Source organism: Arvicanthis niloticus, chromosome 9 (genome assembly GCF_011762505.2).
Source record: "Arvicanthis niloticus isolate mArvNil1 chromosome 9, mArvNil1.pat.X, whole genome shotgun sequence".
In the NCBI taxonomy this organism is placed as follows: domain Eukaryota; kingdom Metazoa; phylum Chordata; class Mammalia; order Rodentia; family Muridae; genus Arvicanthis; species Arvicanthis niloticus.
In genome coordinates, this window is record NC_047666.1 from 56,986,003 (window position 1) to 57,007,213 (window position 21,211).

Sequence of the window (21,211 nt, forward strand, 5' to 3'; positions counted from 1 at the left end):
TCTGCCTGACTCTTGCTGGTCTGAACATGTGCATCAGTGTGCACTTCTACAGGGTCAAGGGAATAAAGCACAAAATCTCGAGGCAGTTTAGCTATCCTTTCTCCCGCGATCTCAGACACCCAAGTCTTAGGACGAAGCAAGCCTATACTTCTCCAAACGTTGCCTTGCAATGGCTTCTGCTGCTGCTCAAGTGACCTCCATCCAAAAGAACCACATCTTCCCAAATCAAAATATCACTTCCCAAGTCAACACATATAATCTCAGGAAAAACTGATTCTGTGTATCATCAGAAGGCAAAAAAGAAGGATGGGAAGGAAGAGGAAGAAGAAGAGGAAAAAGAAGAGGAAGAGGAGAAGGAGGAAGAGGAAGAAGAGGAGGAAGAAGAGGAAGAGGAGAAGAAGGAGTAGGAAGACAAGGAGGAGAAGGAAGAGGAGGAAGACAAGGAGGAGGAGGAAAGAAACAAGGCTGATCCAGACAAAGCAAAGGTCCCCAGCAAGCAACCTTGAGTGATACACAGGGCCAGAGGCACACGTATAATATACACAGCAGATCCTGTTCATACTCCTCCCAGTCACGGATGTCAAAACATACATCCATCTTCTCCAAACCCTTTCTACTCCATCATCTGGGGTAGACATGGAAGCAGGAGGTTCCATAATTCTCTGCAAAGAATAAGCCCCGTGTGATTTGAATAACACAGAATTTTGGTTCAATTCTTGGCTCCTCCAACTCCTAGATGTGTGGTCCTAGCAACCTCCTAGGGAGGCCACTCTGCCCTGAATTGCTTCTTTGATGAATGAGGACTGAAAACATGTTACCAGGATTAAAGATTACAAGATTACAAATGGAAAGGTTCCTGGCAAATACTTTATGTTCTAGAAGTCTACTAGGGGGTGATATTTGTGTAATCAAGGGTAGTTGGGAGCTAAAGAGAAGATATGATACAGGGCCCAAGACTATAATGTACTCCTTAGAATCAGGAACCTGGGCAGGCAGGGGTGGGGTGGGGTCACAAAATACACAAAATGATAAGGTGCAGTTGCTGAGCACTGCCTGTAAGACAAGTTCAGGTGTTTTTTTATGTATGAGGTGACTCTTAAAATCAGTGTGTCTTCATGGCAGGTCTTTGCAAAGCTGTATTTTAATATGGCACATGCTTGCAACACCTCCATGATGACCTGCCAAGCTCAAGTCACAAAGATTCAGCATAGATTTCTGATTTGTGCAGGTTTCCTTGCAGAGCCTTGCATGTGGGCCTTTCCCCACCTTCATACATGTTCTTTCAATGCCTTCCTTATTTGAAGGACTCCATGGATATTAGAAAAGTATGTGTTGCATGCATGTGGATATGTCAGCCTGTCTGTGCATAGCTGTCTGTGCATGCATATAAACATACAAACAATAACATGGCCCCAGAAGTTACATGAATTTCCTATCCTTGGCATCATTCCTGATTCACGTCAGATGTACTGTTTTCCACTGTGGTTTTGCACTCTTGTGGTGCTAATTCCAAGATTAGTGATAAAGAACATGAAAAGCACACATTAGAAAGTAACTTTTCCAAATGATTCACCTGGAAGGAAACCTGCCTAGATAATTACTAAAACCCAGCCTACGTGAGGTTGGAGATGGTAGGAAGTGGTCTCCTTTAACCATGTCGGGGTATTTTCTCTCAGTTCCTGTTACACATTGTTACCCTTGGGCATACACTTCCTCTGCTTCTTCTCATCCCCATTTCTCCAGTGACGTCTGAAGTTCTCTCTTCTGATCACCATTCTGTCTACGTTGGTAGAGAATAGCACGTTTCACGCCATAAAATGGTACGACACGCTTTGGGAAATACTTAGTAAATGAGTATTTTGATGATGCCCAGTGCCAATAAAGCCAAGAGCCTGCTTTGCTGGAATTGGCATTTTGCTGCCCAAGGCTGATGGCAATAATCCTTCCATTGTATTGAGGTCACACTGAAGCAGGTGGGCTGGCTCTCTGGCACCTGGCCTGGCTCACGGGGCAGGATAGCTCCCAGGTGGGATTTACATCCACTTTCCTCTCCTCCTCAGCAATGGGGCAGTGTTCTGTCTCTGACCCCTCCTCCTGGAGCCCAGCTCCCCAACATTTGCTGGATCCTTTTGAAGTCCCTCAACACTAAAGAAGCAGGCCATGGCACTCCAGGCACAGTCACGAAGCCGCAATGGATGTTGTCATTTTCCATTGCTATCCTCACCCTGGAGCCTTGTGCTTTATAGATCAAGGGCAGGGAACAAGGACAGAGCCAGGAGAGAGCTGAGTCTTCAGTAGAACCCATCTGTGATAACAGGAAGACCCAGTGATTCCAAGGAGTGCGGCACCCCCTTTCCTAAACCATCTCAGAATATACACAGGCTCTCCACTCTATCACTTCCCAGTCCTTTTCCTTGTTTCTCTTCCCCAACATGTGGCCTTGACTCAGGTCACAAACCCTGAGACATGTACCCTAAATGAGTCTATATCACTAAAATTCACAGCCAGGTCCCTACAAAGCCTCTGACCCATGAAAGGCACAGTCGGGAGGCTGCAAAGTTGCTTTCTTCATGCTCATCCCACTGAGCATGTGGACAGGAATGACTGAATATGGAAAGCAAGCCTACTAGGAAAAGACTGTGAACAAAGGATAACTACCATAGAAAGCCTAGAGGGCTTTTCTGGTAGAACATCCTGCCTTCTGAACCTTTCCATGGACTCTCAGGCCTAAACAAGGTGTCCCTCTGGCTCCCACAGCACCTAGCCCTTCGGTGCTCCGTAGCCAAAAAGAAATACTGTAGCCATGTTTACCTTCTCTTCGGAAGTACTTGATTCCCCAACCAAAATGTATTTACCTATCTCCTGACACACACTACTTGTTATCCAATAAATATTCATCTGATTAATGATAGTCCCAAGTTGATTCATCTTCTCCTGTTAGTGACAGCTAAGTTCAAGTGTCTCTTTCCTGATGACAGGCAGAGAATGTTGGAGCAAGAAAGACCCACAGCCTCTCAAAGACCTATTCAGGGCTCCTTTTATACTGCTTGTCTCCCTGTCTGACCATGAGTTCTTCCATGGCTGATTCATGGCCTTTCCCTGCATGGCCCATCCATCCGAACACATCCCAGTACGCAGTTGTGGTAGAGCATTGGTGACAACAGCCTCTCCTGTCTTCACCACCTCTGGTGCAGAATTAGTAACACTCAATAATAAATATGACAATGCTTAGCATTTGAAAAATGCTACACAAAATTTCAAGGCACTTTTAAGAACATTATCGCTAATGAGATAATGCTTCTCACAGAAGTCTGTAGTTAAGTAGGTGTAATTAGCCCTAAGTAACACATGGAAACTGAGGCTCGGGAGGTTAAGAGACCTGCCCTGGGGCACAGAGCCAGGTCAGCACTTCTCTTCCTGTTAGCACTTTCCTCTGCAATTTGGGGCCTCTCCAGACTCCTTAAAGCACCATTAGCAAGAAACGATCATTAAGCAAATTGAGGAAAGAAAGAGAAATGCCAGGAAACTCGTGCTTCCCACCAAACCACTCGCTTGGTCATACCTGACCTCCACATCACTGTGAGTGAAGCTCTGGTTGTCCTCATAAAACTGGGAAGCACACAGGCCAGTGCATGCTATATCTTTGATAACTGGATGCCCCTGGCCCAGGGACTAGAACATAACAGATGCCCGATTTAGTGACACTTGGCCAGTGAACGCTGAAAAACAAGTGATACAAGTGAAGAAACCTGAAATAAATGGTATACTGTAGCCATGGATATCACAAAGAGGAGACCTCAAAACTAAAAAATACACGGAACAATTGAAGATCCGGTTTTCATTTATACAATTATAAATGGCAAAGAAAGAGTTGGGGATAGGAATGCCCTCCCCCTCTAGCCATATGGATGGCAGCCAAGGGCAACCAGACACACAGATACCTGAAGGTCCCCTTGTTAATCAGGCAAATGGTCTAGGTTAGCAAAACCCAGTGTACAGAAGTGGGAATTCTCATCCCAGAAGGTCACCTCCATGTCCCTCTCCATTGGGGCACATTTTCTAAGACTATCTTCCCTTCTAGAAAGGACAGTTTGTGCCTCCCAGGGTGCTCCCTCAGTGAGATCTACTCAGGCCTGCTGGCAGCCACAGAAGCACTCTCTTGGAAAGCGAAGGGTCCTATGGTCACTCAGTTTTTGAAGCTTCTTCTAACCCCATTGGGACACCTGCTTCTTTGGAGGCTGGTGGCAGCTAACTAACCACCATCCCCTCCCTTGGAAGAAACTCCAGATGCCTCATCAGGGCCAAGGTACTTCTGCCCAAGCTCAAACCCTCCTTTGCCTGACTCTGAGTGTGATAAATCCCATGAGTCCCTCTCACCACTGAGTCGTTGCCCTGCTGTGCTCTGCACACAGGATTCTCCACAGGTTGTTGCCCATTTGGCTCCTTCTCATTCCTATGTCTCTGCTCCTGCTCATGTGACACCTCCACAGGGAGCCCCGCCATGCTTACCCTCTGCTGACTCTGACTGGAGCTCTCCCTCCTCCTTCTTCCTGCTGTGCTGTCTACGATGCCCCGAGCTTACCTTATTTACAACTCTGCCTACTGGGTTTCTGGCAACATCACCAAACAAGGTTCCGTAAGGATCTTGTGTTAGGCTGGAGGTTAGCTCTGGGGACTATCCAACGGGCCTCCCAATAACAGACTACAGAATGAGAGGTGGTCCTCCTCAAGATCCTGAAGCAGAATATAAACATAATGGTGGTGCCTGAATGGTGGTCAAGGTGTAAAGAGAGTCACGGCAATCCATTCTAGATGGGCCAGCTCAGGGCCTCAAAAACAGGATGTAAGGGGCAATGAGTGATCCTGGTCCATAATAGCTAGGTCAAATTAGAGCGACTTCAAGACTTCCTAGTCAGGGGAGTATGCACAGAGTGCCCCTGCCCTTTCCCAAATAGATACTTCAACTTTAAGAGTGCTTAAGCCTCTATACGTATTCTTGCATCTTTATATATTTACTTAGAATTCTGCATAGAAGGGGCTTCCCAGAAAAACACCGTTCTTTTCCTAAAAGTGTCTATGCTGAGAGAGACACAGGGGACAGGGTAACAGGAGGAAAGATAAAAGCACCCAGCTAGGATAGCTGCTCAGCTCAGCACACTCTGCCTACAGAGTGCATCCTTACCAGCTCTAAGTGATCTTGACTCCTTACTCACTCCTGTGTCTCTTCTGAATTCTCCTCTTTCAGAAACACAAGAATCAAGCCTGCTATTGGGGTAGCGAGCAGAGGAAACTAGAGACTTCCCCATGATGGTGGCCAGCCTTCTTTGTGCAACTTTGTATTCCCAGCACATTCCTGGAACACAGCTGCCATCCAATAAGTATTTGAATCAATGTGTACAACGATACGCCAGTATCTTGTCAGCAGGCTTACTCACCAGAAAAGGAAGCACAGATGTCCAAAATATCTAAGAACCACTTAACCATACTCTTCTGGACACACAGAAGGCAAATGCTAGCCTGAAGCCAGTCAGCAAGGTGAGGGACAAGGAAGGATCCCAGAAGTAACTGATGGTGATACTGAAATCATAAGGTCCATCAGACCTAACCTCCCTGGAGAGGAGCCCTCTCAGCCCATACCATCCCAACAACAGCACAGCCATGGCTGGGCAGTCACAGCTGAGGTTCCTACTGCTTCCAGGCACTGCACTAGGCTCTGCTTGCATGTGATCCCTGCTTCCACTTCCTGTGAGCAGATGCTGAACTGTGTCCCTCAGAAAGGTCTATTTATGATTCCATTCTTAAGCCTGGGAACGTGACTTTATTTGAAAATAGTCTTTGCAGATGGATCAGGATGAAAATGAAGTTATTCTGGAATGTAGTGGGTCAGTCCAGATCCACATCCATCAGGCGAGAACTAAGCTGGATCCAAAAAGAAATAAGAAACATACTGGATGAGCCCTCCAGCCGCAGAGTGAGGGACAGTCACCCCAGCCTGCGCACCTACAAAAGTACTTCTCCAACTGGAGCCGTCCAGCCAGCTCTCCAGCAAGCAGGTGACAGCCACACTGCTCTGCATCCATCCTAGAAAGGTCAGAAACTAAATTTGGAACCTAGATTTTCGTTCTTTTACAACTCTAAGTTGTCTTGAGGCTAAGGGGAAAAGGTTCACAGAGGAATGTGCCAGAAAAACAGAGTAAAAATTCCAAAGACAGAGTATCCACGGAGCTGTAACGGGAGCAGCAAGCACAGCTGCCAGTTGTCCTGCATCTTTCCCGGCATCCCCGCACATCCTCCCACTTGAAGGGCCACAGCTCACTGAGTTAGTACCTGCATTTCACAGCTAAGACATCTCAGCTAAGGCAGTATAGTGACAAGGCCTAACTGGTAGTCAGTGGCAGAGGTGGGAGACACCCCAGGACAATAACAATCTGTTCAACTTCCTCAGCTCAGTGGTGTTTCCAAAAAACCTGGACTGCTCAAACATCTTCAGCAAAGCCTTACTGCATAAGAGGACTTGGGAGGAGCCCTCTTAGACCTTGAAAGGTTGGGAAAGGATGCCCTTAGGATGGATGCCCACAACTGGATGCCCTTGCAGTCTCCTACCTGATGCTCCCAGCCCTACCATCACACAAGTACTGACAGGTCCCAAGAGGGCCTGGAGCTTTCAGATCTCTCTCTCTCTCTCTCTCTCTCTCTCTCTCTCTCTCTCTCTCTCTCTCTCTCTCTCTCTCTGTCTCTCCCTCCCTCCCTCCCTCCCTCCCTCTTCCCAACCCCCACCCCCACCCCTGGTTGTAATCCTGCCTCAAGAAGTCTGCCCCTCACTCCAGAATATAATCTCTACTTCAGAAAAATCCAGAGCCCTGTGTGACTGAGGACCTCAGCTAATATGAGTCTTGCTGATCCAGGGGAACGTCAGGACTCAAAGCCACACACATTTCTCAGAAGCCAGAGGATGATCTGCTCCCTCCTGTGGCAGACAAGTGAGAGTTTGAAATAGCCTGACCCCAGGACAGTCAGAGACACAGCACACCCTTAGGAGTCCATGCCTGATAGGAACCGCAGCTCCTCCTTTGGTGGCCCTGGTGAAAGACAACCGTGTACATGGTACACTCACTAGTCGCAGGCTCCAAAAAAAGCCCCATTTTCCTAAGGAGACCCACTCCCTCCCACACCTCAGAGAGGTCATGCCACACAGCAGTTAAGGATACAGACTCAGGGCCATCTGCTCAAATGGGACCTCAAAACTACTGCTTTGATTCCCAGCCTGTGACCTCAGGCTGGTGAGCTTGTGTCCCTGTGCTTCTCCTTTGTCTTTAAAAGAGGATGACTATGGTAAATAATGTACACATACTGTATGTCAGTAAAAATATAATTAAATAAGTAGAGGGATGCTTGCAACTCTAACAGAAGTCTGGTGGAGTTGCTGAAAAGACTAAATGAGTTAACACATGTCGTGTACTCCAAACGGTGCCAACAGTGTACGTGCCGACATTAAAGTTGTCAGGAGGCAGGGATCCAAGTGTCTCAATCACACAGGAACCAGTGAGAACAGAGAGAGCACTGGGGGAAAGGCACTAAGAAGCCAAAATCAATGATGCCGAGTCCCCAAGGCTAACATAGCTCATTCAAATGAAAGCCGGGCATCAGCATCTACACACCTTTCTTTGCTTTGCACACAGCTAGCAAGGACCATGTGATGAACTTCCCGAGTCCACAGGAGAAGAGCAGCAAGGGAAGATGGTAGGAACTGGAGCACTGGACCTAAAACCTTTCATACTATGACACACTTCAAAGGTACACTGCCAGTTGCCCTCTCTCCAGAGTATTCCTGCAGGTCTAAAAGCTACGTTTCTCAGTGATGGTGGGGTTCCCCAAAAGGAGAATAAAAATACGTTCACTGGCCTCTGATGGAGCCAGGGGTTTCTGTTTTATATTTCAGAAGGGCTTTTTTTTTCATAAAAATATAAGTCTCAAGGAGTGTGGTACCCAAGGAAATGTTCCATTGCAGGAAGAGTCAACAATGTAGTATTTCTCCTAGAATGGAAGAGGATGAGGAAGGATGACTGAAAGATGAGTACGGATGGAAACAGAGCAAGAGTCATCACATTTAGATTCCAAATTATCTCCTCCTGTGTGTCTATCCATGGGCAAATGCAAGGTAGGCACCGCCTGCTCCCTCTGAAATATTTAGTGTGCAAACACCTAGTAGAACAATAGCCTAGGCACCCTGAGGGTTGATTAACCGCACATCTTTCTCGTCACCCAGTTGAATTGCCAGGCTCTCAACTAGCAATCTAAGGCTCTCTGCTGGATTTTCCTGCCCTTGTCTTACCAGGTCCCAGACCAAACCTAGCTGTGTTCTTCTGATGCACAGTCCCTGGGCTAAGCACCTAACCTATGGTTTAAACCTCTATGCTTCAGAATTAATCTTGGCGATAAAAATCACTAAGAAATTTTCTGAGGAATCCATTCCTCCTCAAGATGTGGTGACAGTGGGAGCCTCCACCTCCTCTGCCTGATCCAGGATTGGGAGTTCCAAGAGCCACGAGGACACAGACACCTGTGGCCCGGTGGATAAGAACACAGACAAGCAGACACACAGCATCTACATATCCCATTATCATTTTGCACTACCCTTCCATGGGCAAATAATTTATACTCTCTGAGTGTTAGTAGAATCAATAAAATGGAGTAACAATCATAGCTAGCCCACATCATCACTATGGTGTCTAAACATATTTGTGTCCAAAAGCATATAGGACAGTAACTGCACATACAAATGCACAGTAGCACTGGAGGCCCAAGGAGAAAAGGCTGTTTCTTCGTAGGCAGGAGAGTGCAGTCTACCTCTAGCCTGAATAGAGACCCAACTTTCCAAGTTACACAAAGCACAAGGTTAATCCAGTTTGACTGGCCAATGACCTGGCTAAGAAACACCCCCTCGGGACAGTGGATGAGAGTGGGTGGGAGGAATAATTACCTTAATAAGATAACATGCTTTTCCTTCCAAGAATCTTTGCTTTCTGCATAGTCACTGTTTTTTGTTTGTTTGTTTGTTTGTTTGTTTTTAAACTCAGTGCTTCTCTGTGTAGCCTTGGCTGTCATGGAAAGCACCGTGTAGACCAGCCTGGCTTTGAACTCCTGGAGATTCTCCTGTCTCTTGCATAGTCACTATGCAGCTAACTTGAGGCTCTATTAGTTCTGTCCTTTCCGACAGAATCAGAACTCTTCCTTTTCCTTCCTTCCTGTCTCTTCCAGGTGTTGTCCAGCGCTTAAGTATGCTTTCTATAGACTGGGAACTCTCCATCCTTCCTCTAAAGCTAAGCCCTGCCCTTTTGCCATGTGGCTGCTTGCTGAACCTCCATGTGGAAATGGAAATTGGAAGGTCATGGCTTTCTTCCTCCTGTCCGCCTTCCTCCTCTGGAGAGCCACCGAAATTTACAGCTTTCTTTGCCTGTGGTTTCCTTTTAAACTCTAATAAAATTGTCTTCGGTTTTCCTTCTGAGTCGTTCTTAAATTCTTTAAGTCAGGAGACTAAAAACCTCGAGAAGGGATCTCAATTTCTCTATTATCATATGGCACCCAACATGGAGCACCCCAAAGTTTCTGACAACAGAAATTTGTTAGTTGTATCTGTGGCTGTTGTGTTAAAGCAGAAGATGGCGTTGGGACCGTGGCTCAGGAATAGGCCACTTGCCTCATAGGCATAAGACCCGGTGTTTCCTTCCTAGTATCCTCACCATACACACACACACACACACATACACACACACACACACACACATACAAACACACTTATACATACACACACTCACACATACATACACACTCCAATACAAATGCACATACACATTCACATAAACTTGCATACATACACACACTCACACATACTCATACACATACATACACACATTCAACACACATATACTCACACATACACACACATACGCTCACACACACACAACTTCAGATAGGCTCAGTGAAGTCCTATAACAATTTTTCAACTTCATTTAACTTCAAATGCATAGAGTTTGCTCTTGAAAAAAGACAAGTTTGACCTTGTCTTGGTTTGGGTGGCTTTTTAAAAATATCTGCTAATACTGTCATAGTTTCATCTTTGAAACATTTTCTCAGACAATGGAGCAAAGGGTCCATGCTACATTTTGTTCCAGCTTTAGCTCAGATTCTCTTTCTGCCACTTGTTCATCAAGTCTCTTCAATAAGCCTTCATTTCCTCATCCACACAGAGAGAAGTACAAAGCCTGGTGGCATTCAGTCATTTGGTCATTAACTCAACAGCCATTTATCAAAACCCAGGCACGTACCAGTCACTGGGGATCCAGGCTTCAGCAAGATGAACTAAATCCCTACTGTAAGTAGACAAATAATAAAAATTGCCATGTGTCACTGGGGATTATGAGTAGTATATGCAAATCCCTGGCACCTGAAGGAGGGGCAATAAAGGTGTTATATTCTTTCTGCCAGAAAAGACAGTTAAGTGCTTGACCTCAGGCCACAGTGAAGGTCTCTCCCAGGTCAGTGCCTGAGTCCTGGGCAGCACAGCTCCGATTAAACTCTGTTCATACCCACTTCCCAGTTTTGCTGCTGTCTGTCTGTCTGTCTGTCTGTCTGTCTGTCTGTCTGTTTTGAGGAGGGCTTGTCTGTCTGTCTGTCTGTTGTTTTGAGGAGGTCTTGCTCTCTAAAAGTCCTTTCATGTGTACTGGCCTAAAATCAAGCTGCCCTCCTCAATCCTGTGCTGACTCTCCACGAATGAAGAGGTATGCAGAGGCAAGCAGGGGCAAAGGGCTCATACTGCGCCTGTGCAGTATGGACATCACAGCCCTCATATACTTACGAATGGCATCCGCTGAATTGGGATGACATGCAGATGGCAGCACTGAAGCCCAGTTTGTCATGCCAGTGTTGTAGCTATGCAAACACAAAACCACCTCACTCTCTATCAAACCTGAGTCTGGAAGTAACTGCAGCTCACTAAGAGGAGTGTAGAGAAACCCACACGCGCATTGCATTGTTAGTCATTCCTCAGACTTGGCCAGCAGGACTCACACTCATCTTGGGACTTAGGGCAGTCCAAATGCAGGCCAGTCTTCAACCTAGTGCTATTCAAGGATAGAGATACATGGAGACCCTGAGATGACTGACTAATGGCAGTGGGAGGGGGACTGAGGTCCACAGGACTGTCCCCTCAAGGCTCCCTTCTATGCATCAGAATACCCAGGTTAGTGGCCCGGAAGCTGACTTCTGACCACCTCTGAATCCTTCTGAGGCAGACACCAAACTGGAGAACTACAGACAGGACATACTCCCAGAAACCTCAGGGAAGGTCTTTATTTCTAAGGGACAGAGTGTTTGCTGGCCCATGCCTCCATGGCATGGATGGCTCCCTGCTTCTCACACAGCAGCTCATTTAACCTTCACAACAGGTCAGGGTACAATTTCCTCAGCCCAATTGTACAATAGTGTCCCAAGCTTGTCATTCCAAACTCTGGAGAAGAAAGGCCAGGCTCACAGTCTCCCTCTTTCTCTCTCTTCCTCTCTAATGATGCTCAGAGCCTGGCTCCTACTTAGAAAGGACATGGTACATGTCCTGTGCGAAGAGTCAAATGCCAGAATATCTTCTTAACATTCAAACTCCAGCCAAGTCTTTGTGAACTTCAGAGTTCAGAGAGAGTCAGACATTCTGCTCACACAATAGGTTCTCTCAGCTGTCAGAGGCTGTTCACCAGGTACCAGAGAATTTACCTACAGAGGAACAGCTGTCGGCAGGCGGGGCTCACAGTGGCAGTGCTATAAATGATGTACTTGGTAGTGGGTGGCATGGTCAACACCAGGACAATGATTGGTAAAGAAGAAAATATCATGTTGGTGGCCAGGTCAGCCTCACCGTCCTTCACTGGTATCAAGAAAGGATAACCAAGATGTTGTAAGTGTAAAACTGTATCCTAGATACAGCATATGACGAGTAAACTTATTTAAATGAAGGAATCACCTTAAAAACAAAAATACAGCTCTACTTTTGATTGCCTTTCATCTGTTAACAAAAGTAAGCAAAGTTTGAGAAACAGGGATGGATGGAAGCTGATAGAACTGTAAGAGAAGTGGTGAATTGGAGCAGGCGTGCATGTGAGTTTACAGGTTCTGTACTGGGGAACATGCTTTTGCTAAATAGGTTGCTCTTGCACCCAGCAGAGTGGGAAGCCTCTCAGCAGCTGACATGCGTCATCTTTCTGTTTGGATCCTTAGAGAGACCTGTGGGTAGACAGAAGCCGACTGTGTAGGGAGCTGAAGGTGGAGTCACACATACAATAGAGAACATTCTCGAACACTATTCACAAAGAGCAAGGCATGGCCCCCGTTCTTCAGAATCAATAAGAAAAACTGTTCATAATGCAGGCCCCATGGACCCTACTCCAGACTCACAGAATCGGGGTAGGTTGGGGAACATGTGTCTCCCCAGGACAGTTTGAGAACCATGGCTTCAGACACATCTGTGTCTCTCACTGAGTATCCAGTTTGAATTTATTTTCTAAGTTCTAGTTGTAGAATATTGTGTGGTTGAAAACAAAATGCCATTCCTCTCCACCCCCCAGCATCTCGTGAAGCTAACTACCCGAACAACAAGTTCAATACTGATTCCTTATTACTACCTATCAGGTCTCAATTTCACACAGAGGCAGATGCTGGGGCAGGGCGGCTTACCCATCCACTGATGTGCTGGTCTAAGAACAGCTATGAATTCTGTGCCTAACCAGAGCTGCTTCTGAAGCTCCTTCAAGTTGAGGGATGGGGCCAGAGCTCCAAAGGAGTCAGCAGGGAGAGGAGCAAACACTTTGAAGAGCTAGATTTGATGGAAGGAGCTCCTGCTTGGGGGTAACACTTTGGCTTATAATATTTTAACATGGGAGAGATTTCTTTCTTTTCAGAAACAAGGTCATATCTCCATTGGCTGCATGGACTACAGCAAACGCATTGTACATACTGACTGGAGCCATGTCACCATTTAGTACTTGGTGTCTATCTCTGGGACCTTTGGAAGCTATCCCCAGTACTTGGCCCGACACAAGCCATGAGACACTGAAGGACCTCACCCCATACACACATATACAGAACACTTCCCCCACTACAGCTCTGCAGCTACTTGCTGAGAAAACTATGTAACTCTAAAATCTGCATCTAAACCGGTAGTTTTTAACGCTTCTACCCTTTAATACAGTCCCTCATGTTGTGATGACCCCAGCCATAAAATTACTTCATTGCTACTCCAGAACTGTAAATTTGCCACTGTTGTGAATAGTGATGTAAATATTTGATATGCAGAATATCCTATATGCAATCCCCCAAAGTGGTCATGACCCATAAGTTGAGAGACTTCAATCTCTTTGAAAATGTCAAAGGTTTGATAGAAAAAGGATTCCCCCCCACCCCCTTGACAGCATCAGCAGCCACAGTTGAAGTCACAACTACAGGAAAGAGAGTCCCATGACATTCCTGCTTCTTCTAAACCAATCCCATCCAAGAGCCCAATCTCAGCTAAGTAGAAGGCACCAGTGACAGAGGAAGATGGTGGGCTTTGTGACCAAACATACTGTGGGAAAATCACATGAAGACTACCAATGTCTTGGCCTGGGCAGGAGAAAGTGGAGATTTCTCTACAGGCTTTGCTGGAGCTCTCCAGGCAGCCCCAGCTCTGCCAAGTGCATTCCAGAGCTTGCCTCACATGCCCAGACCAGCAAAGGCCTTTGCATTTGCAATGACTTCACACTCAGCCAAAAGTAAACACACTCTCTGCTTTTTTCCATGGACAAATACTAACCCCAAATTGCCAGGGTTGGCCTCTCTTAAATCCAAATGGAAAGCCACCTTTCCCAAGAAAATAAAGCCATTTTTAACTCAATGATACCTCCTGGCCACAAAAGAAAACTTTACTAAAAGCTTCCTAGAAATTATTTATCATGCAATCATGCTATGATCAAGCAGGCAAAGACTAACCAATGGAACAATGGCACTCAAAATACTCACAACTGATGATCCAAAAATGCTCGCTCTAGCAAACACCTGCACTCAAGATTTAAGCAGTACATCTGTAACACACACTGCTTATAAGACCCACTGCTCGCACACTCATACATGCACACACAGCTCACAGCCGCCTGATTGGAATATTCTTCTAAAAGTAGCCTGTGATAAGGCAGGTGCCAATTTGAATAAAAAGCAAAATGGCCCAGAAGATCTGAGTGGTGTCAAACGTTGGCACCTGTCAAACACATATCTCTCGTCTGTCCCACCTTGCACTCTGAATCTATGCCCTAAATTCAGTCGTCTAATAAGTAATAAGACATGCAGAGGCTCGAGACTTACCAGGTTGGAGTTGGTGGCGTTGGAGTCGTCTTCCGGAAAGGGAATATAGATTGCTAAGGCCACGCAATTGGCAAAAATAGTCAGTAAAATAATTATTTCAAATGGTCTGAGAAAGGAGTTAAGGAAATCAATGCCACTGTGAACACAAGTGAAACAAACATACGTCTATATATATATATTTTAAATGAATCAAAGATTCTTAAGAATTCTGTTTAAACAATGCATTCCAAGCCCCTTGTATTTTGAAGAGAAACATATGCCTTTTAAGTGCTTCTAGTGGACCCCCGCCAAAATTTTTTCCTAATATGTCAAGAGCAGTGGAGGCCAGTCGCGTGCCAGAGTAAACACAGATTTCCAAATAACTTCTTCTCCTCTTTTATTTATTTAGATTACATTTGATTTCGTTTTCCCTCATGTGGGCTTGGGGTAAAGAGCCCTGTCTGCCCCAGGAAGGATTCCCCATAGGACCCCATTTCCATGTGGTTCATGAACTGTCACCAATACACCCAAACACAGAAGGAATTAAAAATGGAGTGGGGTTTTAAACAAGTGGCCTTTCATGGAAATCTACAGATTTTGCTTTTCAGTTTTTGGAAGCAAAGTGAGAGTGTTTTACCTCCCTGGGATTTAGGGCTCCCCAAAGCCAGGTAGGATGTGTGCTGTGGTTTCAGAGGTAGGGACTATATCCCCTTGCCAGTTCAGCTCCATATAGGACATGGTGATGGCCTGGGCTGTAGAGAGCATCAACCAAGGGTCCCCTCGCTAGTAACACTATACTCTGATGTTCTCTTGCTATGACCACTTCATGGAAACCCCAGTAGAGGACACAGTGGGCAGTAAGCTAATGTGATGGCACTTCTCTGAGACCACACCCACCACTGAAAGCAAGGAAGTCCCAATCTGTGTTCCCACAATCAAGTTCCTAGTCTCTTTCACAGAGCCTCTTCTAAATAGCCTCCTATTGCTATAATAAAACTCCATGACCAAAATCAATTTGGAAAGGGAGAGGGCTTATTACGGTTTATAGCTGATAGCCTATCACAAAGGGAAGTCAGGACAGGAACTCAAGCCAGGAACCTGGAGGCAGGAACTGAAGCAGAGCTCACAGAGGATGCTGGTTACTGCCTTGGTCTTCATGGCTTGCTCAGCCTGCTTTCATACCCAGGACCACCTGCTCAAGGGTAGCATTGCCCACAGTGAGCTTGGCCCTCCCACATCAATCACTAATCGGGAAAATGCCCCCACAGACTTGCTGACAAGCCCATCTGACTGAGTTCTTTTTATTGAGGTTTCCTTTTCCCAGATGACCTGAGCTTGTGCTAAGTTGATAAAAGACTAACCGGCACAGAACCTAATGAGAGGAAGGGAATGGATGAAAATTACAGGGTAGAGAGACCAACTGTACTCGCAGAAGAAACCAACTCTTAATCATGAAGAGACCCTAGAGATTATCTAGTCAAAATCTTTGAGGCCCCAAAGAAGCTAAGAAATATCCTCAAAGCCCTATAACAAGGCATGCAGCACTGGAACCGGATCCCCTGACCACCATGTCCCGTGTTCACCTCATGCCACAGCCTCCAAGCTTGGATTCACGAGCCTGCTAGGCTAGGACACAAAGTTCTGCACTCAGTGGGGAGCCTGCATGACTGCTTTCCCCATGGACCCCCAGCATCCCTGTGGCAGAGCTGAGGATACCTCCTAAGACGTACCATGTGTCTTGGTATCCCAAGACACCCTGTGGAAGAACACGACCAACTATGGCCATCGTCATCACACCTGCCCAAGATCCCCAAGTGGCAAGAAGCAGAGCCAGACGCAGAGGCCAAGCATAGCAATAGATTCTTACAGCCTGCCGCCCTGAGGTGGCCAGGATGCAATGGCAATGGAGACAGGAACTAGTGTTAGGGCAGTGGTGGCAAGTCTGGCATGCCTCCAGAGCCTTCATGTCCAGCTCTGTGGTGACCATACACCCAAGCACCTGGAAAGAGACAGTAATCTCTTCCGCTAATGGGGGAAACTGAAACATGTGGAGTTGTGCTGGGCCTGAAGTCATCATGTTAACCACTAGAGCGGGACCCAGACCCAGAAAGTTGGTCACTAGGTCAGTTTTAGGACCACTTTGTGCTGATTTGCCTCAGGTGGCCATGAGGGTATTTCAGAAAGCTAGTTCTCCCACCCCTCCTCCAGCATCCCCTTCTTCTTCTGCACCATGCCCCAAGCTGCTCAGGACAGTGACTCTCATCCCAGGCTGCAAGGTTCCATTCTCATTGCCTGATGCCCTATCAGGAAGGGGCACCAGAAGACAACAGAGCCAGGCCTCATGAATATCTACTCTTCAGGTGTCCTCACTGTCTGTACCAGTCAGGGAGCCAAGCTTGACATGTGTCAAGTGCTGTCCCCGACCTTCCCTGCTCCATGCACACAAACATAAAAGCAACCCATCCAGCGCCATACACTAAAGCACCAGGCTGATGCTGGAGGATACTGTATGCCAAGAGGACAAACAGGCAGACTGGGAGAGCTGCAGCCGGGATACAGAGGAGTGCCCAGCAAGTCTGATGCACCCAGGCTATCTCCATCCCTTCAACTGTCCATCTGATGACAGCACCAGGCTCCACCTCTTCAATAGCTGCTGAGTACATCAGTCTCTCTCTTTCCCTGTTCTAGGTGGTCTGGAGCTTGCATATAGCTAGTGCTGTGGACTGCATTCCCTCCCTCTCCCCAGGTGGGAAGCACCTTCTCTCCGGAAGGCCAGTCACAGTAATCATGCAGTGAGGGCTGCAGATTCAGGTCGCTGTAGACCTACACTGGAGTGCATTTCCTGAGCACCAAGTTGATAGTTATCTCTATTCCTACGTAACTATCTATTCCCACCCAGCAATTTACTGTCTAGTACCACAAAGGAGCCGTCTCATCCTACCTGATAACAATATTGTCCAACTAATAACTCTCTATCTGGTCCCACCTACTAACGATCTAGTACCACTCAGTAACTATCCAGTCTTGCCTAGCCCTCGTCCACACTATCAAGTACTGGAATGCAGAGAGTTTGGGAAGTGCATGGATTATGAATGTGGGGAATCTGAATTTAAAACCAACTTTGTCAACACCTGCTGTATGAATTAGAGGCAGGGGTCTTTGGATCTCAGGGCCTCCCTGCTCTCCCTTCATAGTGGTTATCCCCAGGGTCCCACTTCTCTCCTCCTGTGGCTCTGAAGGCAGCCTGGTGGGAGTGCCCAAGCTCAGCTTCTCACCCATTCATGGACTATGCGCAGCTCTGCAGACTGGACATTTTGGCAGCAGCCTTTGCTCAGCACTGTATCCTATTATAGTTACTCTTGGGAAAGGAACTCAGATATTCCAAGAAGGAGTGTTCTTTGCTCCACAGAACTTTAGTTCTGCCCTAGGTCATCCTCTTTTACCTTCCAAGCACTTCCACAGGTTTTGTTTGTTTGTTTGTTTGTTTAATCTTTTCCTAGAAACTCACAAACAAAACCAAACGCTCCAAGTGAAAAGAAGCATATGACCCCGTCTAAATGAATTGGGGTTTTAAAGAGATAACACAGCAGTGAGTCTCAGGGTTCTAATACTGTCTATTCCAGGCCACATGACCTGGAAAGTTTGATGTGACTTATTCCATCCCTAGTGATTGTCAGGGCTGAGCGTTGATGTCTTATCCAATGTAACCCCATGATGCTCAGAAGTTAAGATGTGTGTCCATGGTGACAGTGCTTCAAAGACATGTTTTCTAAATTCCCCTCCACCCCTTTCTGTGTGTTCAGAGTAGATACATGTTATTATAGACGAAGCTTTTAATTTTGGCTATACCATAGCCTTGCCTGGAGAACTCCGTAGAATATCTGGGGACTAGTGAGACCTGAGGCACCTACAATTTGCTAAAACTTTCCAGGGGATTCCAATGTAATGCCCAGGCTGAGTACCTCTGGTCCTAAGTGCTAAGCCACGGGCTAGAGCCACTGACCGCTATGTCCTCATGGCCAATTTACACTAGAAAGATGTCAGGCTGTGAGCTGCCACCATAGGAAAGAACGCTATGAAGAAGCAGCATGCAATAACAACAAATAACCCACACAAGCAGGTCCCAGGTGGCTTGAAAGCAAGTTTATATTCCACAGTGTCTTCTCTAAGGTCACTTGTAGCAGGAGGAGTCTGTCCCTTCTCTCAAATGCTCAGGAGTAAAAGTATTTAGACTTAGAATCTGTCTGGATTTTGGAGTCTCTGCAGATTCATAATGAGATGACTTGGGAACGGGCCCCAGGTTATATATACCTTACCCATACAGACAACACAAATTTTAGTGCCTGCATTTTGGCTGCAACCTGTCAAATAAGATCAAGTGGACAATTTTCCATGTATGGCATCATGTTGATACTATAAAAGTTTTAGATTTTAGAAGAATTCATATTTCAGATTTTTGGTTCAGGGATGCTTGTAAGACCAACCAGTTCTGGAACCTTGTCCTGTGAGCTGGTGACTCATGTAGTCTAGGGGAGAAGTCTAGAATCCTGTCACTGAAGCAGTAAGGATAAAATACCCATAACATCACCAGAGGGCCAGCCCCTAGGCACAGGCCCAAGGAACACCTTAGCCAGTCCACAGCATAAAGGATATTTCCATTCAACAATGCTTATGCATGCCCTCCTGATGGGGTTCTTCAGAGTCAGGCAGAGCAGAGCCCGGGGAGGCCGTGTGGCAGTTGTGCCCCCCTGCTTCTTGGGTTTCCCATACTGCTGCCGCTTCCGCTGTGTGGAACTGACAGTAGAGATGGTTGCGTTGCCAGCACTGCCCATGAGCTTGGCCTGCCGGGCCGCATCGATGGCTGCCTGCCAGGACAGTGCTGCCCCTGGAGTAGGGATGTGCTCGGGGGCAAGCCCTGCAGCTGCATTGGCATTCATGTTGGCATGAGCTGGGCGTGGGCTCCCATAGTTGGAACCTGTGAGGAGAGAGAAGACAACAGTTACTATGGTGAATGCAGGAGCACTGGGGACACATTTTGGATTCTAGACACAATTTTGGACAAAGAAAAACCTTTTTTTTTCCCCAAGCTATTGCAGGAACTTGGGAGGTGACATACAAAAACACCGATATGTATGCTCCAGGAAATACAGCCATAAAATCTATTCCAGGCCCTGCGTGACCTAGTTCATCCAGATAAACTTGGGCCTGTCACTCTCTTCTCTAGTCTCACTGACTTGACTTAAGCAGACAAGAGGTGAGAAGCGGATATTCATAGCAGTGAGCTAGTGAGAAAGTATATGGCGAATGGTGAAATCAATGCAACTTCTGACCCTTAAAATACATATTCATAAGAGTGCTCAAATAAAGGATATTCGTTTAGATAGAATGGGTAAAGAAGAAATGAAAGAAGATGAGGGTAAGATATAGGAATTAGGAGGAAGGAAATGTGAATGCAGTCAGTGATGCAGCCGGTCATCCCAGCCCCGGAACTGATGGTGCAAAGACACAGTACACCCCAGAGTGGGAAGCTGTAAGCTCTGCAGTGAGAGAGTTAGGCCAAAGTAAGCTCATATCCAGTGAAGTAATCTGAGAGTTGAATCCCCCCTCCAAGACTACATCAATATGGTTCCAGGAAGACACTACTGGGGGGTCATAGAACATTTGTGGTCAGGTCTTCCTGGAGGCACTTTCTTCTACCACTCAGATGATTAAGTTACTTTAGTGACTTAGCTACTTCTCAGTTAAGATGAGTCCGTTACCTCTCTCATGCAATCCAAATGTCCCAGCCAACATGCTTGCACAGTCCTCGACATGCTTGTTGGCTTCCATCCTCCCATCACAACAGCCCCAGAGATAGTAAAACTTCAACTACAAGCCAAATGATTGACATCAGTATCCAAGATGCTGATGACGGGGTTCTGAGCCTTCCCTGGCACAACAGCAAATCATATCGTGGTAGATTATCATTTCCTCCCATGGACAAAGATGAAGGAGCGAGAGAAATGTACAGATGCTATGTACTTATTATCACCCACTGGATACCAAGGCTAGCACATCAGGCCTTCTTTGGCACCAGCTGTCATCAGCCACCTGCACATCTGTTGGATGACATCTGTGGCATTTGACTTTAGCCTCATTCCACAGACCCTGGTAAAGTATCTCCATTGTGCCCACTACTCTGGCACACTCACCTCACTACACACTCCTCTCATGCTCTCCCCTTCCTCTGCCCAGTGGCACCAGGCAGTTCCTGCACCTCGGGAGCATAATATGTTTACCAGACCATCAGGTTTGTGAAGAATAGACCTCTCCTTGACGGAGAAGACTCCTCTCTCACAGCCTATCACTGCTTGTCCTCCTTTCAATATATAGATGCTTGGCATAAAGGAAGGAAGGCCCCAGAGGCTGGAGACATAGGCCCCAGAGCAGAGAGCTGAGAGCATGGGTTGGGATTAGCCAAGGCAGCTGAAGCAGAGCTGCTGCTCGTCTAAGCAGCAAGATAAGTGCCTCCATTCAACACCCAAGAAAACAAAGGAGCGTGTGACTCATTAAAGGTCACAAAATGAGACAATGGAAGATTTTGCTGCGCTCGGGGCTCATGGTGAGCTGCCAGACTGTATCCCTCCCTCCTCACCTCTTTCAACACTCCACACACGCACATGTGTGTGTACACAAGCATGCAGATACATGCATGCACACCTCCTCCTGAACTTCTGGGTTGAGCAGAAAGTGGTGAATACCTCTATTTAATGACCAGCAACTCTAACACTAACACCTACAGTAACTCCCCAGGGTGCCTCCCTGGTGACAGAGAATGAGAAGCATCCCTGTTTCTTTTTCTTACACCAAAGTG

The 21,211-nt window shown here is 46.6% G+C and overlaps 1 protein-coding gene across 24 annotated transcripts in view; it reads right to left on the reverse strand.

Annotated features, from left to right (window-relative positions):
* Cacna1c (calcium voltage-gated channel subunit alpha1 C) overlaps positions 1-21,211 on the reverse strand; it is a 610,552-nt gene that overhangs the window by 453,305 nt on the left and 136,036 nt on the right. For 18 of the 24 annotated variants that reach the window (XM_076940406.1, XM_076940397.1, XM_076940417.1 and 15 more), the window contains exon 1: positions 14,380-14,479. Coding sequence is in view for 6 of the 24 variants with exons in the window: in XM_076940415.1 (XP_076796530.1) it covers positions 14,380-14,483; positions 19,010-19,333 (428 nt within the window). In the remaining 18 variants the exon portion in view is untranslated. Of the gene's footprint in view, positions 1-14,379; positions 14,484-19,009; positions 19,334-21,211 lie in introns of those variants that run through there. The other 6 variants (XM_076940415.1, XM_076940412.1, XM_076940413.1 and 3 more) reach the window with 1 other exon arrangement.